The sequence below is a fragment of the Lutra lutra genome, chromosome 10 (assembly GCF_902655055.1).
Source record: "Lutra lutra chromosome 10, mLutLut1.2, whole genome shotgun sequence".
Taxonomy (NCBI): domain Eukaryota; kingdom Metazoa; phylum Chordata; class Mammalia; order Carnivora; family Mustelidae; genus Lutra; species Lutra lutra.
Genome location: NC_062287.1, coordinates 38103526 through 38128159, shown reverse-complemented (window position 1 = coordinate 38128159; position 24634 = coordinate 38103526). Strand labels below are relative to the sequence as shown.

At 48.0% G+C, this 24634-nt stretch overlaps 1 protein-coding gene across 4 annotated transcripts in view; it reads right to left on the bottom strand.

Moving 5' to 3' along the window:
• The window catches only part of VSTM5 (V-set and transmembrane domain containing 5), a 44014-nt gene extending 20562 nt beyond the window's left edge, over positions 1–23452 (bottom strand). For all 4 annotated transcript variants that reach the window (XR_007121213.1, XR_007121214.1, XR_007121215.1 and 1 more), the window contains exon 1: positions 23276–23452. Coding sequence is in view for 1 of the 4 variants with exons in the window: in XM_047693979.1 (XP_047549935.1) it covers positions 23276–23366 (91 nt within the window). In the remaining 3 variants the exon portion in view is untranslated. The remainder of the gene's footprint in view (positions 1–23275) is intronic.
• Between the last annotated feature and the right edge of the window lie 1182 nt (positions 23453–24634).

The window sequence follows — 24634 nt, the reverse complement described above, 5'->3', positions numbered from 1 at the left end:
AGTGAGCTCCCTGCTCCGTGGCGAGTAAGCTTGTCTCCCTCTCTCTTTGCTCCGCACTCTCTCAAATAAATAAATCTTAAGAAAACAAATAAAACAAATAAACAAGACCTTCCTACTAATCAGACTAACCAGGCATTTAACTAGGTTTTTGGAACAAAGAGTTCTTTCTTCTATCTATCTGCCACATATAATTAGTAATAAATGGTCTATAGCTAAGATGGAAAATTAACAGTTCCAAGAACTTAAAGGCAAACTGCTTGTCACCTGTTTAAGAAGCTGAATTAATGAGTAACCACCTAGGCACCTCATGCTGAAATCATTCAGAACAAGCTAGAGAACGCTAATAGCTACACCAGTACTCGGACCTGGCTCAAAGGTTCTATTCAAGGGGGTTGGTTCAATGAGATTTTACTTGTAAAATGGATGCCAGCATCCACTAAGCAACAGCAGTTCTGTATAGACAAGGAAGAATACCTACAATGTGGTACTAAGTTAAAAAATAAGTTTACAGAGCAGCATATGATTATTTATATTTGTATAAATATGTACATGTTAACTATAGAAAAATGGAAGGGATTGCCTCAGAGATTGGATGGCCACAGAATTTATTTTCCAAATTACACATTTACATGCTTCCGGATTTCAGGTATTTATTGAAATAAGAAATAAAATATATTTTAAGAAGTGTATTTTTTTACTTTTTAAGGTTCTGCTGATTAGACCAAGCAATCTGGTGGTTTAAAGAAAGTTTCAGGGTTGACCTCGCTTTACCTCTTCACTTGCATTCTGTGTGACAAGCAGAGAAGTCCTCAATTCTACCCATTTCCTGGATAGTTGCAGATGCCTCCTTTAAGGAAGGAGTCAGAGAACTAAAGATTTTAGCAGGGAAGTCACTGGAGCACGAACCCAGGGGCTTCCTGAAAGCCTGACTTCCTGGCGCTGGGGAGCCCCACTCATAACCACCCAGAGGGAACGTGACAGCAGTAAATTCGGCTGGAATGGAGCATGCAAACAAATGGAAATGGGCAGAAATAGAATTCTAGGAACGAACAGCTCCTTATGCCTTTTCAGACACACAGATTAGGGAGGTTGTATTTGGCAGCTTTAAAAAAAATTGATGACTTAAGATGGATAGACTTCCTGAAGTCGCAAGGCAAGTCCATACTATTCAGACCACAGTTTCAATGAACAAGTGCATCAGCTAATGGTGAGACAGACAGGTGGCTGACGTGGCCTCTGGGTTTCCGCGATCACGGAGGGGACACCTTCATCGGGACAACTGGGGTGAGCAGGATCTGCGTGGTTCCACCCGGGGTCTCCTCACTGTGAGACGTGGAGAAGTACCTTCACATTCCAGAACGGAGGGTGAGAAAGCCTCCGGAGGAAGGCTGAGAGGCTGAGGGGACAGGACACGTGTGAGGCCCAGCAGGGCACAGCACATAGGCCCCCACGCTTGCCTTCCTCGGCTCAGGTCTGTGCCATGGGTCTGAGGGTACCAACCCTCCAGGTGTGCCAAGCTCTGAGAGTTTTTCCAGGATTGGGGAGTTTCAGTGCTGAAAGCAAACCAGGACAGCTGGTCACCCGGAGCCTCGGAGAAATGTCAAAGAGGAAAGAGAAAACTCGAAGGGATACAAGAGCGGATTTCTGAGGCAGCCAGGGGTGGGGTGTAGAGGTAGGGCAGGGGGAGGACCAAAGCTACCCCTCCCTGACCCGTTGGGCTCATCCCCTAGCTCATTTCTACCATCAGCAACCCCACCACACCCCTCCAGTCACTGAATGCTGCCCCCACCTGTCATCCCGTGCTCCACCCCAGGGCACTGGCTCTCAGGGGTGCTGGCCTGGGGAAGAGTATTAATATCCCCATTTTACAGAGGAGCAAACTCAAGTTCCCCGGGGTTAGGGAATGTGCCCCAGGTCAGGGTAAGTGGCAGAGCCGAGAATGAAACCCTGTGTACTTTTTTGCTGTCCCGCTAATGAGCCAGGAAGGCTCAGGAAGGGGAGGGAAGAGGACACTTGCTGCAACGGAGGCATGCAGAGTACGATTTTCAAAGCGTGGGAAAGAGAGGAGGTGCACACTGGGCTGGGAGAACTGTGAGCCCACCCTGGGCAGTAGGACGGGACCCTCTGCGCCCAGACCTGCTGAGTAAGAAGGGAGGTTATAGCCAGAGGGATCTGTGACAGGCTGAAGACTGTGTGGGAGTTGAATCCTCCAGATGACAGAGGCTCAGCAGCAGCTGAACCTGGCTTCTGGAAGGGGCATCTGGCGGCAGAGTTTTTCTTTTTCTTTTTTTTTTTTTTTAAGACTTTATTTATTTAAAGATTTTATTTATTTGACAGAGATCACAAGTAGGCAGAGGCAGCCAGAGAGAGAGGGAGAAGCAGGCTCCCTGTCTAGCAGAAAGCCCGATGCGGGGCTCAATCCCAGGACCCCAAGATCATGACCTGAGCCGAAGGCAGAGGCTTAACACACTGAGCCACCCAGGCGCCCCAGATTTATTCTTTGTGCACATGCTTGCACTGCCTGGAGCCCACCACCTGTGCCGGTCCTATCACCTTCCTGAGAACCCATGACTGGAGGCCAAACAGTGGAGGGGCAGCTGGAGACCCTGCGCTGGGATGGCTGGGGCTGGGGTGGGGGGTGTGGATGTGTGGCGGGGGAGCATGAGAAAGGGCATGTGTGCAGAGTAGGTCTGCCCTGGAACTCCTTTCCCATCAGCCAGCTCAGCCGAAGAGCCCAGCACAGTGCCTGGGACTTTGTGGGCACTCACAATAGCCCGGCACGAAAGAACAAATAAAGACACGCATACTCTCCCTGTCCAACTGCTGCCCCTTTGGAGAGATCACGGATTGGGGAGGGGGGTTCTGGGTGGAGCTTACAGAGGTGCTGGCAAGACCCCCTTCCTAGCCCCTGATCTGTTGAGGGTCAAAAAGCTCAGAGGAGAAACAGCAGCTTTAAGCTGCAACAAGAACATCCACATCGCTGTCTAACCGCTGTCCTTCTTGAAACAAGCAAACCTGGATTATTGCAAGTAGCTCCGTGTAAAAGCCCCCGTGTTGGAGCTTTTGGGTTTAGATGCAATGAAGTATGGAAGACGGACTTCTGCACACAGTTTACAGGGTTTCTATCCCTCCTGTTAGCTCAGGTAGTAATTCCCCCGTCAGCGCCCCATGACTCTGGGACCAAAGCTTAGCTCGTCCTCAACAGAGCTCCTGGCAACTCCTTGGGGAGTCACCCAGATGTCACCCAAACCCAAACAACATGGACAGAGGGGCAGGTTGAGGCAGAGGCTGGCAGGCTGCGCCCCTTATTCAGGTTCCTGTCGTCGTCCCCCAACCAGAAAAGAGATCTATTTATCACTGCAAAATAGCGCTAGCCATCATTTCGGTCGGTAACCGCCTGATCAGAATGAGGTGTTCTGGGCCACTATCACAGCCTAACAAAACCCGGGCTGGGAAAGTTGAACGACTGGGCCACTATCCGCTGGGAAAGATGGAAGTCTGATAACGTTGTTGTCAGAAGTATGCAGAAGTCACATTCAAACATGACTGTGCGAATTGTAGATGGGCGTAACCTTCTTTGAGGGCAATACGGTAGAATCTAGAAAAATTACCTCTTGATCCAGAAACTCCACTTTTATGAACTGATCCCACAAACAATAAGGGCACACAGATGTAGATTTGATCACTGAAGCACAGTGTGGTCGATTGTAGCAGAGAAAGACAGGAGACATCCTACATGCTCACTGGTAAGGGACCAGTAAAGGAAAACGGGTTCTTAGGCTACTCATGACACGTTGGACACTGGCTACCTGGAGTTAGCACACACGCCACAGGTTAAGGGTCTGTCTACAAGATGCCCCTGCTTTGGACACTGACCACAAGTCCATGCCCCCCCCCCATAAACTGGCTATAAATCACAGGTTTCCACCACCCCCTCTGCACATTCAATAATTTGCTAGAATGGCTCAGGGAATTTAGGAAGCACTTTACTCACTATTACCCGTTCATTATAAAGGACACAGCTGGGGCGTCGGGTTCCCTGCTCAGCGGGGAGCCTGCTTCTCCCTCTGCCCCATCCCCTATACTTGAACATGGACGTGCTTGCCCTCTCTCTGAAATAAATAAAATCTTTAATATAAAGGACACAGCTCAGGAGCAGTGATGTCGAAGAGATGCACAGCTGGTATGTGGGACTGGGTGCGGAGCCTCGTGCTCTCTCTGGGCTCCCTCTGAGCCTTGCTGTGTTCACTAATCCAGAGCTCTCAGAGCCTCCCCAATTCAGGTTTGGGGGAGGTTCCTTACGTGGGAAGAAGTGATGACAGCACTGGCTGTTGGTGACTGACTCAGTCTCTAGCCTCTCTCCCATCCCCAGAGGCTGAAGGTGGGGAGGGAGGTTAGGGCTGAAAGTTCCAACCCTCTCATCCCACAGTTAGTTCCTCCACCAACCAGCCTTCCTCTTCCAAAAGCCACCTTGTTAGCAAACAAAAAAAATCAGATTTAGCACTCTGGAGATTCCAAGGGTCTTAGGAGGTTTTTACATCAGGAACCAGGGAGTAAGGCCAAATATTCTAACAGGAGAGGCTCCCAGCACTCCTATCACCCAGGAAATTACTAGGATTGTAGGGACTCTGCGTCAGAAATCAGGCAGAGGAGACAAAATAAGTATTTCTTACTGTATCAAGCCTGGTGAAACAAATGATCAATATTCACATTCTAATACTACAGAGGCATTTAAAAAAATACACTATACTTATATGCACGGATAAGAGATTATCTCAAAAATCATGAAAAAGCACAAGGCAGAACGGTACATAGAAGATACTTCTGTTTAATGATATGTATGTACACACACACACGCACGCACACTCATCTGTATATGCACAGAAAATCTCCAGGACGATTCCCTAAACACAAGGGCTGTGGTGGTCTTCGTGGAAGGATGGGATGTGTGGGGGGAAAAAAGCATTACATTTCACTTTATATCCTTCTGAACAGTTGGGACCATTTTAGCAAGTTTGGGAATGACTTTAAAAAAAAAAAAGGCTCTGGGCACCTGGGTGGCTCAGTTGGTTGAGCAACTGCCTTCAGCTCAGGTCATGATCCCGGACTTCCAGGATCGAGTCCCACATCGGGCTCCCAGCTCCTTGGGGAGTCTGCTTTTCCCTCTGACCTTCTCCTCTCTCATGCGCTAATTCTCCCTCAAATAAGTAAATAAAATCTTTAAAAAAAAAAAAAAAAGGCGCAATCCTAAAAATAAGTAAAATGCATGCCAAGACTGGGTCTGAGCCGCAGGTGTTTCGCACTTGAAAGCGTTAGTCATTCACCTGTGCACTATTAGCAAAGTGCTTAACAAGCTGTCTCCCTCTGGGAGGCCAGCCAGAGACTTGAGTTCAAGAACTACGCTTTTTGTTTTTTTTTGCTTTTTTTTTTTTTCCTCTTAAGAGGGGAGGGGAGTGGGGGGATGGGTGAGCCTGGTGGTAGGGTATTAAGGAGGGCACATACTGCATGGAGCACTGGGTGTGGTGCAGAAACAATGAATCCTGGAACACTGCATCAAAAACTAACATTTTATGGTGACTAACGTAATACAATAAAAAGAAAAAAAAACTACGCTTTTTGCTTCACTTATCTGATCATTACTTCAGGACGAGGACACGGGGCCCGGAGGCATAACACGAGGCCAAGGTCTTGCCAAGTAGAAAATCAGAGCTCAGGCTGGAACGCAAGGTGCTTTCAGTGCCCCACAGCTGCCTCTAATAAAGTAAAATACCGAGTTTAGAGGTGGAGATTTACCCATCTTTTAGGTTTCCCCAAATAGCACAAGATTCAGTGCCGGTGGAGATTTGCAAGACCCAAGTCACTGGAAGCAACAGTCCCCCTTACCTGGGCTTGCCAGAATGGAAGCTGCTAGCCATATTTTTTTTTTTTTTTTTTTAAGATATTTATTTGAGAGAGAGTGTGTGTGTGTGTGTGCACAAGCAGGGGGAGCAGCACAGGGAAAGGAGAAGCAGGTCCCTGCCCAGCAGAGAGCCCGATGCAGGACTTGATCCCAGGACCCTGAGATCATGACCTGAGCTGAAGGCAGAAGTTTAACTGACTCAGCCACCCAGGCACCTCCATCCACATGTTACCGCACAGCTGGAATTTGCTAGTGCACACGGAGATGTGTATTTCCGGTTTGTTTTGTTTTGTTTTTTGAGAGAGCGTATGAGAGAGTACATGAGAAGGGGAAGGTCAGAGGGAGAAGCAGACCCTCTGCTGAGCAGGGAGCCTGATGCAGGACTCAATCCTGGAACTCCAGGATCATGACCTGAGCTGAAAGCAGTAGCTTAACCAACTGAGCCACCCAGGCGCCCTGAGATGTACTTCAAGTGTAAAATGCACACTGGATTTCAGAGACCGTACTTAGTATGTCAAACAGAATGCAATTTTTTTTTTTTTACATTGACTACATTTTGAAATAATATCTTGGGTATACTGGGCTAAAAACATATCATTAAATTACACTTGTTTCTTTCTACTTGTTAAATGGCCTTGCATTCTAGTTCTATTGGACAGCACTGGTTTAGAGGATTACTGCTCACCACCTTGCAAAACAAAATCCTGTTCTCTTGAAGGGACTCTACCCTCTCTTTTTAACATGAGAAGTCCCCCAGTCTTTTTTTTTTTTTTTTTTTTTTAAGATTTATTAGCGAGGAGAGAGATCACAGAGGGAAAGGAAAAGGGAGAAGCACACTCCTTGCCAACTGACATGGGGCTTGATCCCAGGACTCTGAGATCATGACTTGAGCCCCGAAGGCAGCCACTTAACAGACTAAGCCACCCAGACGCCCCCACCCCAACCTTTCTTCTTCAGTTTTCACACATGTTAGCAACTCTACTGGGGTGAGGGGTATGGCATCTTTGTAAGTACCTCCAACAGCCCCCTGGATGCCCCATCCAGCATCCTTGCCTACCAGAACATTCTCCTCAGCCTCCAGAGGAAACAGCCACTCTGACCACAGCCCTCTCTCATTTCTGTTTACTGGTCAACTGCTCCCACTGGGCTCATCAATCCTTCCTCTCTGACTCCTGCCACTCTCCCAATTCGTAATCCTCACTCCCCTCCGCAGTCAGCCTGGCTTCCAAAGCCCGTGGTGTTCCAAGCACTCTGGCTAGTTCCTTAGACACCATTGTCCTCTGTGTTTTCATATCTGCACAGACCTGGGTCAACAACGCTCTACTTCCTCTCTGCTCAAACCTGAGCAGTCAACACCGTGGGAGACCGTCCCACAGCAGACACTCCCACAACAAAGCCCAGTTTCCAGAACGTTCAGAGTATCACATTCAAGATGGCCCTCCCTACTGCCAATCTCACAATGGCTTTTTTCATGTAAACTGACTCCCTCTTCCGTGATTACTCTGACCAGTTCCCTCTACTCTCTTTAGACCTCCAAATTCCTCTTCACGCTTAGCTGGGCACTGCGGCCCACCTCTCCTGCTTGAAACACACTTGTGCTTTCTGGGCCCCCAGACTCACCAGGTATCCTGGCGTCCCCTCCTGGCTCCTTCTCGGTCCACACCGTGGAAGCGTCTCCGACTTTCTAAGACGGTAGCTCTGGCTTTTCCTCAGATGCTGGGAAGAGCACAGCTGCCGGTGGGAGCAGAGGGTGGCAGAGGAGGGCAGGGTGTGGGGTGGGGGAGCCCAGAGCCCTCATACGCCACGTAACCAAGAGAGCTGGGTGCCGTATGGATGGCACCATACCTGGGCTCCGTCGCTCTGCACAGCCCTTTCCCTCTCTGACCCACCAGTTCCTCATTTATAATTAGGGACCATCACCATTCAGTTGTCAATGATCCAATTAAAAACAAACAAACCCCAAACCATGTGGGTGTGAGAACTTGACACCCAGGAACAATTCCAAAGGTCACAGAAGGACCTCCCTTCCTGATTTCTCACCCAGACAAAGCCCGGATTCCAAGCCCGGTGAATTCAGTCCACTCTCCTTTCATTCTACAAGCACGTGGCCAGGGAAGTGAAGGGAGTAACATTTATAGGGCACCAGCTTGGGTCACTCACTCTGTGTGGAAGGCCATTGTTAATTTGGTCCTTGAGGTGCTGCAGGCACTCTCAGAGCCCCCCCAACTCGCCCCCAGAGAGGGCCTTTCCGCCGGGCTCCTGGCCGCAGCAGACTGCACCAAGATCGGCCACCGAATCTCATCTACTCATTCCACCACAGCTGAAGGTCCTGATGGAACCCTGACATCCTCAACTGAACATTAGATCACCTGGGGGAAGCTTTTGAGTATCCCATCCCGGGGTCGCCTGGGTGGCTCAGTAGGTTAAGCATCTGTGTCTGGCTCAGGTCATGATCTCAGGGTCCTGGGATGGAGCCCTGGGTCAGGCTCCCTGCTCAGCAGGGAGCCCGCTTCTCCCTCAACCTCTGCCCGCAGTTCCCCTTCTTTGTGTGCCCTCTCTCTCTCAAATAAGTAAAGAAAATCTTAAAAAAAAAAAAATTCCTACCCCAGACTACTGAATTCAGAATCTTTGGGGGCGGTGTGGGAGAAGGATTCGAGCCCCCTGTGGTTCTTAAAAGTCTCCACTGTGCAGCCAAGACTGGTAACGACTGAGTGAATCCACGCTAAGGGGTTAGCAGCCAGAGCTCCCAGGCCTTCACAGGGGGCACTGACAAAGCCTCAAGTCAAAGCAAAGACGGGCTGCCACGTGGGAGCGGAACGTTTGAGGCACCTGCGTCAGCCCTTGCAGTGAGCTATGAGGGGGGAAAGAATTTTTCTGGCATCCCTCAAACTTTATAATTTCTAGCAATGCTTTAGGGTTAGGGAGGAATTCCACTGCCCTCCGCATCCTCCAGAGCTATAATGTGGTTGTACTCGACATGTGAGGGCATCAGAGTCCCTAAAGGGCTTGTGAAAATGAAGTGGCTGGGCCCCTCCCATTTCTCCTTCAGTAGGTTAGGGGTGAGGCCTCAGAGTTGGCATTTCTAACAAGTTTCTAGGTGACACTGCTGCTGGTCCCAGGACCACGCGGCTAGAACTTTGGCAGTTATGATTCTGCAAGCCCTTTGGGCACAGGGGGCACTGAGGATGCTCCCAATATCCCCGTAGCCCAGCCCCTCCTCTCCTTCTGAACCCCGCATACACCACTTATGCCACGCAGGGGACCTGCCTCTGTTGTCAAACTTCTCATCCTGGAGAAGGAAGACGTGGGCCCACTGGTCATTGCCAGAATGACAATCGGCTGGTAAAGATTCAATGGAGGCAGGTTCTGATAAACAGAATTGAGGCTGTGTGGGTAAAATGGATGCATTCATGGACTCTGGGGTCAAAATTTAGGTCTGCCAGTAACAGTCTGACCTGGGGGTAAATTCCTTAGTTTCTGTCACCCTCTGTTACTGTACTTATGAAATAAATATATTGTAATAGTGCTGTGCTCACCTCCTGCAGCAGAATGAGGTTTCAGTGAGACAATACAGGTGGGGAGCTTAGCACAGTTTCTAACACTTGGTGATCACTCAATAAATAGCAGCTAAAATTAATGAAAATTCTTTGAAGAGCCATGGAGCTGCTCACTGAGGTAGTGAGCTCCCCATCCCCAGGGGTGTGTAAGCAGAAGCTGGAATTGGACCAGGGATTGAAGCCATATATTTGAGACGGGGAGCTGGCGTGTTGGTGGAGGAGCCTGGTTCTTCCAGCCCCAAATCACATAGCAGGTATAGACTGGAATGGGCATTTGTAAATCTGTGATTTCCTTGTGGAAGTGTGCTAAGAGGCTGGATGACCTGAAACTCCTCCTGGTGGAGTTCCTCCTGGAATCTTCATACCAGAAGCAAGAGCAGCCCTTGCTGGGACGCTGAACTCTTCTGAATAGCCACGGGCTGTATGACTCATGGTCGGGCCTGGACCAGTGCCCAGCCTGGGGAACTGGAAAGTGGGGTTCTCAGGCACCTCTGCAGGTAATGTGTGTGGCACAGAGGACTAAGGAAGAGACAAGATGCGGTGACATCCCAACAGTTCTTCGGGAATTTCTAGGATGACTAAAGGCCCCTGGCAGAGGGGTACAGAGCAATCACAGGAATCAGGCACACTCCTGACGGGGTACCGCGGTTAGGGTATGAAGTTGCTCCTTCAGAGAGACTAAAGGGCCAATTCCTCTTCATCCTGAAGATTTTAGTTTAAACATCACTTCTTCCAGGAAGCCTTCCCTAATCTTAGGTTCCCAGCCTTGTGTTCCCATAACATTTGTTCCTACCAACACACTTACCCCAGTCCCTTGTAATTCCTCTTGATGAATGGCTTATCCTTCTAGATCAGCTGTGAGCTCTGAACCCAGGGGTGGGTCTGCCTTGTTCACTGTTGGGGGCCCAGGTCAGTGCCTGGCCCTGTGGGCTTTTCGTAAGCACCTAATGGAATGAATATCTCTAGGCGAGTTCTTCAACCACCCCGAGCCTCAGTTTTTACTTGTAAAATGGGCGCGAATTGCACCTGTTTGCAGGATGACGCAGGTGAACAGAAAGTTGCTTCTGCAGTACTTACCGCAAAGCATGAGCTCAATACACGGCCACACACGGTGTTGTCTTGTGACTGTGACTAACAATCAGAAAAACTCAGGACAGACTGGCTTTTCTGCTCTTCAGTCTGCTGGAGGCTATTCTAAGTGATCTTTCTAGACCACACACCTGGCCGTGTCTCTCCTGGCTCTGCTCTCAACTCACTTTTCCATCCCCATCCCAAGACTCTGCACCACCCAATTCCAGTTCACCAGACCAATGCCCACTCTGGGACTCTGTCTCCTCTATCTCAGTGGGGAGACCGCTCCTGCCTGTCTCAGGTGTGTGCTCCCTTGAGGTCCCCCCCGGGTGCTCCAGGGGCACAGTTCCCAGCCTGCTGTGGATTCACATTAGAGGAATGATGCCCATCTCCCTGCTGGAAGGAGCAGGTGAGCTCTCCCAGGGTGTGATAGGATGGGTGGACAACTCGTTCAGGCTGGGGCTGTCACAGTCCCCTTGACCTGGAGGAGTAAGCTCTGGTTCCACAACCCCTGAAATCCTGGGCGTGGTAGGTGTGATTGATGGCAACAAGAAAGAGCGGGTCTGCGATCCATTCCCCCGCGGAGCCTGAGGCAGGGATCTATCTGATACAGGTGCAGAAGGGGAAATCATCAGGGGAGCCTCACGTAGGTCTCCTAGTCATGCTTGGTGCCAAGGGACCCACACCTCCCTCCTGAGTCTCTATCACCAGGGTAAGGGTCTATCAGAGGAACTACTCCAGCACCTTCCACCTAAGATCCAAAGTCTTCCCAAGCTCCATTCTTTTACCTGCTAAGGAACTTATAAGATGAAATAAGAAGAAATTTAATTAAATTTAACCAAGTTTAACTAAAGAACAATCCCCCTGCTACTGGCACAAAGGGAGAAGAGATGGCAAAGGTGTGTCTGTGTTTGTGATTTCCCGTTGCTCAGAACTTTCTCCTTCCTTGGCAACCTCCTACTCGGCCTCCCAGGCTTACTGTTCAACTTCTAGAACTCTTCCCAACACCAACCAATAGAAGTAAATCTCTTCCTCTGTGCCTCCAGGGCCTCTAACATCGAATCATCAGTCTGGAATCTGACTTTGCCCCTGGGCCATGTCATCCCCTACAGCGGAATATCCTTGGCTGTGGGCACAGGGCATCTCACACAGTAGGTACTCAGGAGCTATTTTTTTTTTTCTTAAAGATTTTATTTATTTATTTGACAGAGAGAGAGAGACAGCGAGAAAGAGGGAACACAAACAAAGGGACTGGGAGAGAGACCCCTGGGTTCCCAATGTTGGGTCCCCCAATAATGGGTCCGTGATTAAAGGAGCGAGACTGATAACAAAGTGAAGGTCAAGCAAAGCTTTATTTCGCACCAAGCATCGAGAATCAAACCGACTGGCCAGAGCCACACCTCTCACAGAGAGCACGACCCCTCCCTGCCTCACAGACTAACTTTTATAGAGCAAAGGCCATGTGGTTGGGCCTGGCCACACACAGGTGGCGAATGAGATTGTAACACACAGAGAAAGCTGCACAGTCATGCTAAGTCACACATAAGTGACCAATTGAATTACAATTCACCCCATAGTAGACATTAGAACTAGCCTATCATCTTGGTGAGAATTGGCGCCCAAAAGGCGGGGCCCACACTCCTTGGTAGCTAGGGAGACAGTATGTGCGCTTTACTGATTGGATGTCTCCACCTGACCCGACTCATCCCTGCATTCGGGCTGTTATCGATACCTGACCTGACCCACCCTTGTATTTGGGCTTTGTTACCTGGGACTGGTTTCCCAGACTTGCTTTTAAGTAAGTTCCCCTAGGGGGGCAGGGTCAGTTTAAGTTTTACTGCATAAACAACAAAATGGCTGTTCAACTGAGGTGGGGCTGCTCTGGCTAAATAGGCCCTTACAAGAGAAGCAGGCTTCCTGCCGAGCAAGGAACCTGCTGTGGGGCTCCATCCCAGGACCCTGGGATCATGACCAGAGCCAATGGCATCGCTTAACTGACTGAGCCATCCAGGCGCCCTTCAGGAACTGTTTCCTGAGCAATCATAACTCCCCAGCAAAGCAGCCTTGTCTCCTACCCTAAGCCAAGTGAGAAATATCTATAGGTTTGTCAGGATAAAACCATGAATAAGACATAAGTGACAGGTGCCTGGGTGGTGCAGTCCCTTAACTGACAGACTCTGGATGTCTGCTCAGGTCATGATCTCAGGGTCATGAGATCAAGTCCCACATCAGGCTCCATGCTCAGTGCAGAGTCAGCTCAAGATTCTCACTCCTCCTCCCTTTCCTGTCCTGCTCATGCTCTCTCTCTCTCTAAAAAGTAAATGAATAAATCTTGAAAGAAAAAAAGATGTCAGTGAGACTCAGTTCCACAATGGTGGGCCTCCTGAGGACAGAAGGTGGAAGAAACTACGCACACTTCGTAACAGGCTCTTTCCCTAGGACAAGACTAAGGGAAGGGACCCAGAAATAGCCTAGTCCAGGGGCACAGCCTTGTCACGCATTAGACTCACCCAAGGAACTTAAAATCAAAACAAAGCAGTATGGGGTCCTGCCCTTGGAGACACCCACTTCACTCTCTAGAGTAGGTTGTGAGCGTCCTTACTTCTCACAAGCTCCCCAGATGCTTCTAATGTGCAACCCTGGTAGAGAAGCACCAAGCCAGCCCACCCTCCTTGCCATGAGCACTCGGAGGAGGAAGGTGACTTGTCTGCATCCAGGGTTTACAGCCAGCACTGGGACCGGGACCCAGACTCTTCCTCTTCTGCCGACTAGGGATTCCCGGGGATGTCTCCTGTGGGGTCAGCATGGCACAGGCCTGAGCTCCGCCAGGGTGCACCTCAGCACAGGGAAAGGCCAACGTGCTTCCTGCACCACATGTGAAGGAGGAACGTCCTGTGCTCCCCTTACGGTCCACTGTGTCATTCCCCTATGCCCACAGGCTGACTGATTCATCCCCCGCCCAGCAAACCAGTGACAGGAGAAAATTATTTTCCAACTCTGCACTTGCCAGTCTAGCCTCTCTCCTACCCTCATTTTTTCTTGATAAGTAAATACATTCCTGCCACAAACCCATTTTCCAGGGAAAACGCAGTTGCGGGCAGACCAGGGTTCTGAATGCACTGGACCAGGAGGCTTAGTATCGCCAGGATTGTGGAGCGGGGTTTCTGGCAAGATCCTGGTAGATGCTGGCTAAGGCAGAAGCCCACTTCCTCTTCTGTTTTTTTTTTTTGTTGTTGTTGTTGTTGTTTAGCATGTCTAGACCCCGTCAGGCCCCAGAAGGAACAGTATACCTATTTTCTGAGTGCCTGCTGTATACCTAGAATTCTCTTCTCCATCTTGCCCTATTGTATACACGTACTCCTATTTCAAGACTCAGCCTCACCTCCTACAAGAAGTCCTTCCTACTCCCCAGATAAGCTGCCTCTGGCTATGGACAGAAGCAACACACATCCTCTCAGGAAAGGCCTGAATTCAGTCCGGGCCAACAGAGATTATAGCAAAGCTATTGACCAGATACTGATGCATACTGACTTTAGACAATTTAAAATATATTTTTTTAAAAAGTCCTGCAGCGGGGACGCCTGAATGAATCAGTCAGTTAAGTGTCTGCCTTTGGCTCAGGTCATGATCCCAGGATCCTGGGATCAAGCCCTCTTTAGGATCCCGGCCCAGCGGAGTCTGCCTCTCTCTCTGGCTGCTGCTCCCCCTGTTTGTGCTGTCTCACTCTCTCTCTCTGTCAACTAAATACATAAAATCTTAAAAAAATAAATAAATAAAAAAGAAAGTCCTACAGCAGACAGGGCAATGAAAAGCAACCAAGCTAAACAGCAAAAAAGAAGAAAAATAATAATAAATGAGAACAGGTTTAAGGAACTCTGTGAAATCATCAAGTGTAATAACATTTGCATTATAGGGATCCCAGAAGGAGAAGAGAGGGACAAGAGTGCAGAAGACTTATTTGAAGAAGTAACAGCTAATCTGGGGAAGGACACAGACATCCTGATCCAGGAAGCAAAGAGAGCCCCTAATAAGACTAATTCCCAGAGGTTCACACTGAGACACATAATAATTAAAATGACCCAAAGTGGGGCGCCTGGGTGGCTCAGTGGGTTGGGCCGCTGCCTTCGGCTCGGGTCATGATCTCGGAGTCCTGGGATCGAGCCCTGCGTCGGGCTCTCTGCTCTGTGGGGAGCCTGCTTCCTCCTCTCTCTCTGCCTGCCTCTCTGCCTGCTTGTGATCTCTCTGTCAAATAGATAAATAAAATCTTTAAAAAAAAAAAAAATGACCCAAAGTAGGGGTGCCTAGATGGTTCAGTCAGTTGAGCGTCCAACTTTTGGTTTTGGCTCAGGTCATGGTCCCAGGGTTGTAGAACCAAGTCCTGTGTAGGGCTCTGCACTCTGTGGAGTCTGCTTAGGATTCTTTCCCTCCTCCTCTCCTTCTGTCCCTCAGGGGGGGAGGGACACACACACATGCTCTCTCTCTTTCTGAAGTAAATAAATAAAATCTTAAAATGACAAAAAAGTAATTGAACTTTTAATTTTAAAAGCAGCAAGAAACACCAGAAAGTTTATAGCAGCAATGTCCACAATAGCCAAACTATGGAAAGAATCTAGATGTCCATCAACAGATGAATGGATAAAGAAGATGTGGTATATATATAAATGGAATACTATGCAGCCATCAAAAGAAATGAAATCTTGTCATTTGTGACCATGTGGATGGAACTAGAGGGTATTATGCTTAGCGAAATAAGTCAATCAGAGAAAGACAACTATCATATGATCCTCCTGATATGAGGAAGTGGAGATGCAATGTGGGGGGGTTGGGGGGTAGGAAAAGAATAAATGAAACAAGATGGGATCAGGAGGGATACAAACCGTAAGAGACTCTTAATGTCACAAAACAAACTGAGAGGGGCTAGGGGAAGGGGGTAAGGAGAGGGTGGTGGGGTTATGGACATTGGGGAGGGTATGTGCTATGGTGAGTGCTGTGAAGTGTGTAAACCTGGCGATTCACAGACCTGTACCCCTGGGTCTAATAATACATTATATGTTTATAAAAAAATAAATAAAATTATAAAAAAATAAAATAAAATAAGGGGGAACAAAAGTAAAAAAAAAAAAAAAGCAGCAAGAAAAAAGAAAACAGTTACATACAAGGGTAACTCCATATAGCTATCAGCTGATTTCTCAGCAGAAATTTTGCAGGCCAGAGAGAGTGGCATGATATGTTCAAAGTGCTAAAAGGGAAAAACTTACAACCAAAGATACCCTACCTGGCAAAGTAATCATTCAGAATAGAAGGAGAGAGTTTCCTAGAAAAAGAAAAGTTAAAGGAGTTCATCACCACTAAACCAATCTTACAAGAAATATTAAAGGGAATTCTTTGAGTGGAAAGAAAAGGCCATCGCTAGAAGTAAAAAAATTGTGAAAGGGAAAAAATTTCATGAGTAAAAGCAAACATATGGCAAAGCAGTAGATTAATCAGTTAAAAAGTCATACAAAAGATTTCCCTCCACCATGCTGGCTCACACAATCTCTTTCTAAAAAACAAAACAAAACAAAAAAAAACAAAACCAAAAACCATTCAAATGGAGCGGGGCGGGGGGGGGGGGGAGCTAGGATAGCAATACTTCTATCAGACATTAATAAGCTTTAAAATGAAGACTGTAGCAAGAGATAAAAGGACACTATACAATGCTAAAGCTATCAATCCAACAAGAGGATAGAACAATTGTAAATATCAATGCACCCAACATAGAGTTCCCAAATACATAAAGCAACTATTAAGAGACACAAAGGAAGACATTAACATAATACAGGGATAGTAGGGGACTTTAACACACCACATAAATCAATGGACAGAGCATCCAGACAGAAAATCAACTAGGAAATAGTGGCTTTGAACAACACATTAGACCGGACAGACTAACGAATATGTATAGAAAGAACATTCCATCCCCAAAACAACAGACTGCATATTCTTTCAAGGGCACATGGAACATTCTCCAGGACAGATCACATAGTATGCCACAAAACAAGTCTCAGTAAATTTGAGAAGACTGAAGTTATATCAAGCATCTTTTCCACAACCATATGAAACTAGGAATCAATTACAAGAAAAACACCGGAAAAACACAAATGCCTGGAGGCTGAACAACATGCTACTAAAGAACTCAAAGAAGAAATAAAAAAGGAATGGGGGAAAAAAAATCCACGGAGACAAATGCAAATGAAAATACCACTGTCCAAAATCTTTGGGACAGAGAAAAGCGGTTCCAAGAGGAAGTTTATGGCAACAGGTCTACCTCAAGAAACAAAAATCTCAAGTAAACAATTTAACCATACACATAAAGGAGTCAGAAAAAGAAGAACAAACCCAAAGCTGGTGGAAAGAAGGAAAATAATAAAGATTACAGCAGAAATAAATGAAGAAGACTGAAATAATAGTAGAAAAAAAATTAATGAAACCAAGAGCTGGTTCTTTGAAAAGATAAAATTGATCAACCAGACTCATCAAGAAAAAAAAGAGAGAGGACTCTATTAATCAAATCAGAAATGAAGGAGGGGGAAAAAACAACCAACAACACTGAAATACAGAGAATTATAACAGAGTATGATGAAAATGTATATGCCACCAAACTGTACAGCCTAGAAGAAATGGATACAGTCCTAGAAACATACATGCTTCCAAAACTGAATCAAGAAGAAATGGAAAACCTGAACTGACCAATTACTAGTAATCAAATGAAACCCATAATAAAAAAACTCCCAATAAACAAATGTCCAGGACCAGATGGCTTCACAGGTGAATTCTATGATACATTTAAAGAAGAATTAATGCCTATTCTTTTCAAATTCTTCCAAAAATAGAAGAGGAAGGAAAACTTCTAAATTCATTCTATGAGGCCATGAGATATTATCCTGATACCAAAATCAGACAAAGACACTACCAAAGGGCGCCTGGGGGGCTCAGTGGGTTAAGCCGCTGCCTTCGGCTCAGGTCATGATCTCAGGGTCCTGGGATCTAGTCCCGCATCAGGCTCTCTGCTCAGCAGGGAGCCTGCTTCCCTTCCTCTCTCTCTGCCTCTCTGCCTACTTGTGATCTCTGTCTGTCAAATAAATACATAAAATCTTTAAAAAAAAAAAAAAAAGACACTACCAAAGAGAAAAAAGAGAGAGGGGGAGAGAGAGAGAGAGAGAGAGAACTATAGGCCAGTATCTCTGATGAGCATAGATGCAAAAATCCTCAACAAAATATTAGCAAACAGAATTCAACTATACAGGGGCACCTGGGTGGCTCAGATGGTTAAGCATCTGCCTTCGTTTGGCTCAGGTCATAGTCCTGGGGACCTGGGATCGAGTCCTGTGTCTGGCTCCCTGCTCGGTGGGGAGCCTGCTTATTCCTTTCCTTCTACTGCTCCCCCTGCCTGTGCGCTCTTGCTCTGTCAAATAAATAAATAAAATCTAAAAAAGAATTCGACCCTATGGTAAAAAAGTCAGTCACCACAATCAAGTGGGATTAAGCCAAGGATGCAAGAGCAGTTTAATATCTGCGAGTCATTCAAGGTGATACATCATATAACAAGAGGAAGGATAAAAATCAAATGATTATCTGAACAGATGCAGAAAAGGCACTAGACAAAGTGTGATATCTGTTCATGATGAAAACCACAACAAAGTGGGGTTAGAGGGAACATACCTCAACATAATAAAGACCATTCATAAAATCCACAGCTTACATCATGCTCAATGGTGAAAAACTGAAAGTGTTTCCTCTAAGATCAAGAACAAGACAAGGATGTCTACTCTCACTGCTCTGATTCAACGTACTGGAAATCCTAGCTACAGCAAGCAGACAAGACAAAGAATTAAAGGGATTCATACTGGTAAGGAAGAAGTAAAATGGTCACTCTTCGCAGATGACATAATATTATATATAGAAACTCCTAAAGACTCCACCAAAAAACTATTTGAACTGATAAGTGAACTCAGTAAAGTTGCAGAATACAAATTAATATACAAAAATCTGTTGCATTTCTATACAGTAATAATGAAATAGCAGAAGAGAAACTATGAAAACAGTTCCATTTGTAGCAGCACCAACAAGAACAAAATACCTACGAATAAATTTAACCAAGGAGCTGAAAGACCTATACCCTGAAAACTATGAGACATTGATGAAAAAAATTGAGAACTACACAAACAAATGGAAAGATATACCATCATGGGAAGAATTCATAGCATTAGAATGTCCGTATTACCCAAAGCAATCTACAGATTCAATGCAATCCGTATCAAAATGCCAAGAGCATTTTTCACGGAACTAGAATAACTGCTCCTAAAATTTGTATGGAACCACAAAGACCCCAAATAGCCACTCGAGAGAACAAAGTGGAAGGTATCACAATCCCGGATTTCAAGATATACTACAAAACAGTAAGGTACTAGCACAGAAACAGAAACATAGATCAGTAGAACAGAACACAAAGACCAGAAAGAAATACATGATTATATGGTCAATTAACTTAAAATAAACGAGGCAAGAATGTACAATGGAAAGAAGACAGTCTTTTCAATAAATGGTGTTGGGAAAACTGGACAGCTATACACAAAAGAATAAAACTGGACCACCTGTTTAATCATACACAAAAATTAACTGAAATGGATTAAAGACTTACTTGTGAAACCTGAAACCATAAAACCAAAGAAAATAGAGGCTGGGGACACCTGGGTAACTTAGTCGATTAAGCATCTGCCTTCGGCTCAGGTCATGATCTCAGAGCCCTGGGATGGAGTCCCAGGTTGGGATCCTTGCTTCTCCCTCTGCCTGCTGCTCCCCTTTCTTGTGATCCCTCTCTCTCTGACAAATGAATAAATAAAATCTTTTTAAAAAAAGAAAAGAAAACAGAGGTACTAATCTCCTTGACATTAGCCTTAACAACATTTTTCTAGATATGTCTCCTCAGACAATAGAAACAAAAGCAAAAAAACAAAGGAGGAGGACTACACCAAAATAAAAAGCTTTTGCACAGCAAAGGAAACCATCAAAAAAAAAGGCAACCTATTGAAGATATTTGCAAATGATATAACCAATAAGGAGTTAATATTCAAAATATATAAAGAACTTACACAATTCAACACCAAAAAAACCAAAGAGCCTGAAATGTGTTCAGATCTGAACAGATCTGAATAGCCACTTTTCCAAAGAAGACATTCAGGGGGCGCCTGAGTGGCTCAGTGGGTTAAAGCCTCTGCCTTTGGCTCAGGTCATGATCCCAGGGTCCTGGGATCGAGCCCCGCATCGGGCTCTCTGCTCAGCAGGGAGCCTGCTTCCCCCTCTCTCTCTGCCTGCCTCTCTGCCTACTTGTGATCTCTCTCTGTCAAATAAATAAATAAAATCTTTAAAAAAAAAAAAAAAAAGAAGACATTCAGATGGCCAACAGACACATGGAAAGATGCTCAACATCACTAATCATTAGGGAACTGCAAATCAAAACCACATGAGATATCACTTTGCACAAGTCAGAATGTCTAGTATCGGAAAGACAAGAAAAAACAAGTGTTGGTGAGAATGTGGAGAAAAGGGAACCCTCATGCACCATTGGTGGGAATGTGAATTGGTGTAGCCACTGTGGAAAACAATATGGCGGTTCCTCAAAAAAATTAAAAATAGAAATATCACATGACCCAGTAATTCCACTGCTGGATATTTACCCAAAGAAAACAAAGATACTAATTTGAAAAGATATATATACGCTTATGTTTACTGCAGCATCATTTACAACAGCAAAGATATGGAAGCAATCCAAGTAGCTCAATCTCAGGACCCTGAAATTATGACCTGAGCGGAAATCAAGAGTTGGACGCTTATTCGAAGGAGCCCCCCAGGAGTTCCCAGTCAATCTTTTTTTTTTTAAAGATTTTATTTATTTATTTATTTGACACAGAGAGAGAGAGAGATCACAAGTAGGCAGAGAGGCAGGCAGAGAGGCAGGCAGAGAGAGAGGAGGAAGCAGGCTCCCTGCTGAGCAGAAAGCCGGATGCGGGCCTCGATCCCAGGACCCTGAGATCATGACCTGAGCTGAAGGCAGAGGCTTAACCCACTGAGCCACCCAGGTGCCCCCCAGTCAATCATTTTTAAATAATGTTGTTGGTGACAGATGATGACTACACTTACTGTGATTAGCACTGAGTAATGTATAGAATTATCAGATCAATATGGCGTACACCTTAAGGTACTATAACATTGTATGCCAATTATTCTCAGACAAATACACAAATGTTAAAGGGAAAAGTCTTACAGGGAATGAAATATAGAGACGTCCTCAGGTCCTGGTGATAATGGAGAAAGGGGGCGTCTCCTCACTGGGGCCTCCTCCCAGACCAGCACGGAGTTCCTCAGATCTCCCATGGAGATCAGAAATGGAAAAATCGGGATGACTTTCTGGTTGAAAGTCCTTACCCCTCCCTCAATCCTTCATTTACTCCTCCAAGCATTTTTCTGAGCACTATCCCTGTGGAAAGGAAGTGTTTGGCCTGGGGCTACCCTGTCATCCTGGAGGTGGCCCCAGCCTTCCCTGTCCTGACGCTCCTCTCGCTAGCAATGAACCTGCCATTCTGCCGGAGGGGGCTGCTTTCACCTGCGTGAGGGCTAAACGCGGAAAATTTCAATGTCCATTTCAATGTCCATCCAGATAGGGTTGGTGAAGTACAAACTAGAATATTTCTTTTTTTTTTTTTAAAGATTTTTTTTTAAATTTATTTGACAGATCACAAGTAGGCAAAGAGGCAGGCAGAGAGAGAGAGGAGGAAGAGGCAGGTTCCCTGCTGAGCAGAGAGCCCGATGCGGGACTCGATCCCAGGACCCTGAGATCATGACCTGAGCCGAAGGCAGAGGCTTTAACCACTGAGCCACCCAGGAGCCCCCAAACTAGAATATTTCTGTGATGACGTAGGGGTAGCAGTCAAGAGGAAAGAGCAAGATCACTGCTTGTCAATGCAGATAGAACTGAAAACAAAATGTGTAAACACTAGGTTTCTGAACACCAAGGACAGCATCCTGCATTCCGCACTCCTTGGCCCACCTGAGGGCATGGCTGTGAACTAGTTTCCCCACAGTGGCCTGCCTCCTCCAGGCACAGGTGCCATGAGTGAAAGCTCGGCAAAGGGCTGGTCCCCGAGTGTCCGCAGCATCCGTAGGTGTTGGGTAAGAATGGCGGCTGGAAGAGGTTTGGAGGGTTGAGAAACAATGGAAATGCCACTACGACGCCAAACACACCCACCGACCTGAACAACTAACAAGGTTATTTCTAGCTCAATAGGCAGCCAGAGGTCTGGGTCCTATCCCAGCCCTTCTAGGTTTCTGAAATCTGCGAGTCTCCCAAGCGGGGCTCTGGTCAGAGCACAGTAAGGGTCCAGTACTAGACTGCCCCGGTTTGGACTTTGTGCAAGCAACAACCTCCGCGTGCCTCAGTTTCCTTACTCGTGAAACAGGGATCGTGTAGCACTTGGAGGGTTGCCTTGTGGATTCGGGGATAAAAATCTTGTCGAGTCCCAGGGATGGTGAACGCACACGTGCTTAGTGCCAGCTCTTACTGTCCGTGCTCCCACCTCCCCTGGCCCCGCAGTCCTTACCCTGAAAATCAGCGGACTCATCTGTAACACGGGAATGACAATGATGTTAATGATTAGATGAGAAAGAAAGCTGTGTTAGGATCTGTGGTTTGTGTCGGCGGAGTTTGTGCCGCTGTGAGTTACATTAAGGCTCATCAAACTAGGGAGATTCTGGCCTAGCCACCCAACGCCCGCCACTCTGTGCGCAGTAGCGAGGACCACCTTCGGCCTGACTTCAGGCCCCAACACCAAACCCAACCCCCCCAGACCCCCTTTCTTCAAGAGGGTCGGCTGTGGGTTCCTCTGCGTAAGGGGAGAGGCCTACAGAATGTCCTGGGAACCGGGGAACCCTGCGGGAGGGCGAGGGATCCCCACCGTAGGGGGCGGGGCCCCGTGTGCCCTTGGGGTCGGGGACACCTCAGCTGCAAGTCTGGTTATTCCAGGAAAAAGAAATAGAAAATACTGCAGAGGCGACGGCCACCCGGCCGGGAGCCGGTTATCCCCGTCGGCTTCCGGCTCTGATAACGCCTTGACGGGCGGGGCCGGACCGGCCCTGGGTGGCCCTGGGTGGCCCTGGGTGCCGGGCCAGGAGAGCCTCCACTTGGCCGGGTCCCTCCGCCTGCGGTCGGTGCTCTAGAGGACGCGCCCAGCCCCGGGGGAAGCAGCACGTCCCCTGACACCCGGGGCCCCCGAGGTGGGCTAGGGCCTGTGGCCGGGGGGCCGCGACCCGAGGGACCAGCCGGCAGCTCCGCACCGCCCCCCCCACCCCCGCCACGCTGCGCTGGGAGCCTCCGGGTCGCCCCCTGCCGGCCCCCCCAGCTCCGCTGTCCCCCGCGCCGCCCCGCGGGCCTCCGCTGCGCCGCCAGCCTCCCCGCTGCCACCCCCCCTCCCGAGCTTCGCCGCGACTCCCCGCGCCACCCCGCCGTCCCCCGCTGCGCCCCGAGCCCAGCGGCTGCTCCACCGCCCCCGTCCGTCCGCACCGCCACCCTCCCGGAGCCCAGCCGAGCTCCGCCGCTCCCCGCTGCGCCCCGCAGGGGGGCGGGGGGCTGAGCCCCACAGCCACTTCTCCGCCCCCAGCGCCACCCCCGCCGGCCCCCGCTGCGCCCCGAGCCTCCCTGCCGCCCCGCGCTTACTTTGCAGACACTGGGCTGCGGCCAGGAAGAGGGCCAGGAGCCCCAGGGATACGCCGCGGTTCTTCCTACTCCCGATTGCCAGAGGCCTCATGAGCAATCCCTGGGCGGCTCGGGCCGGGCATGGGCGTCCAGCGGCGCGGCGCGGCCCGGCTGTGCGCTGTCACCGCCGCGGTGCTGCTCCCGTCCGCCGCCTCTGCCCTCCTCCCCTGAGTCCGCAGGTCCTCCAGGGCCAAATGCAGATGAGCTGGTTGTATTGTGGCTGAGCCAGTGGGAAGAAGTGGGAAGGAAAGAGGAGAGACAGAATGGGAAGCGGTGAGAATGCACACACTCAGAAGTAAACAATGGCAAATAATGAGCCAGTCTCCTTCCGTTCACACCCAGTTCACTGGTATTGATTCCAGATTCAGCTGGATGCTGGACGCTGGATGCTGGATGCTGGATGGCGGGAGGGAGGGAAAGTACCAGCTGTTGCCTGAGGACCAAGAGAGACCATCATCATAATGGCTTCATGGTCTAGGAGGCTTTTAGGAAAATGAAGGGATAGCCTGGGGTGGAGGGGTGAGAACAGGGGACAACAAGGGAGCCTCAGGCTCCGATACTAGTGACATCCATCCACCACCCGTCATCTACCCATCCACCCATCTATCAACCATTCACCCATCCATCAACCAACCTTCTCTCCATCCCTCCATCTATACAATTGTTCGCTGACAACCTGCCTGCTTGTTTGCACAGGGCCTGGCACATGATAGATACTCAGAGAGTACTGGGGGAATGTTTCAGCCAGAGAGTGTTTGGTTCAGGAATGTGCACCTGGGGCCCTCAGAGTCCGTGCCTGGATTGCTAAAATCAGAGGTTACAGACCTGGGACTCCTGGAGGACCATCTTGCCTGTCTCGTGGAGAGGCCCTGAATTAGGAAAGACGCCAAGATGACACAGCCTGAGGCAGCTGGGAGCGGCCAAGAGAGATTGAGCCCTATTGACATGATTTGAGCTCCAAGATTCTGTACACTTGCCTTTACCTCTTATAAGCAAGTAAATAACCTCTTTGGGAGAATGTAAACTAGATTTCTATGATGTAGAATTGAGAAAGTCCAGGCGAATGAAAATAATCTTCTTGACCCTTTTCTGTTTTCTTTATTACTTGTGTGAGGATTTAGGAATCATTCATCCAACTTGGATCAAATCTGCCTTCATACCAGGCAATGTGCTAGGTTCTGCAGCTCCAAAGATGACTAATGCAGGGCTCCTAGTCCTGAGAAATTCACTAGTGGAGACCGACTGGTCCCAATCGGGAAAGGTGTCCAGGCTTGAGGGCTCTTCCTGCTGAGGTCAAGGTGAGAGGAAATGGACTGTTCT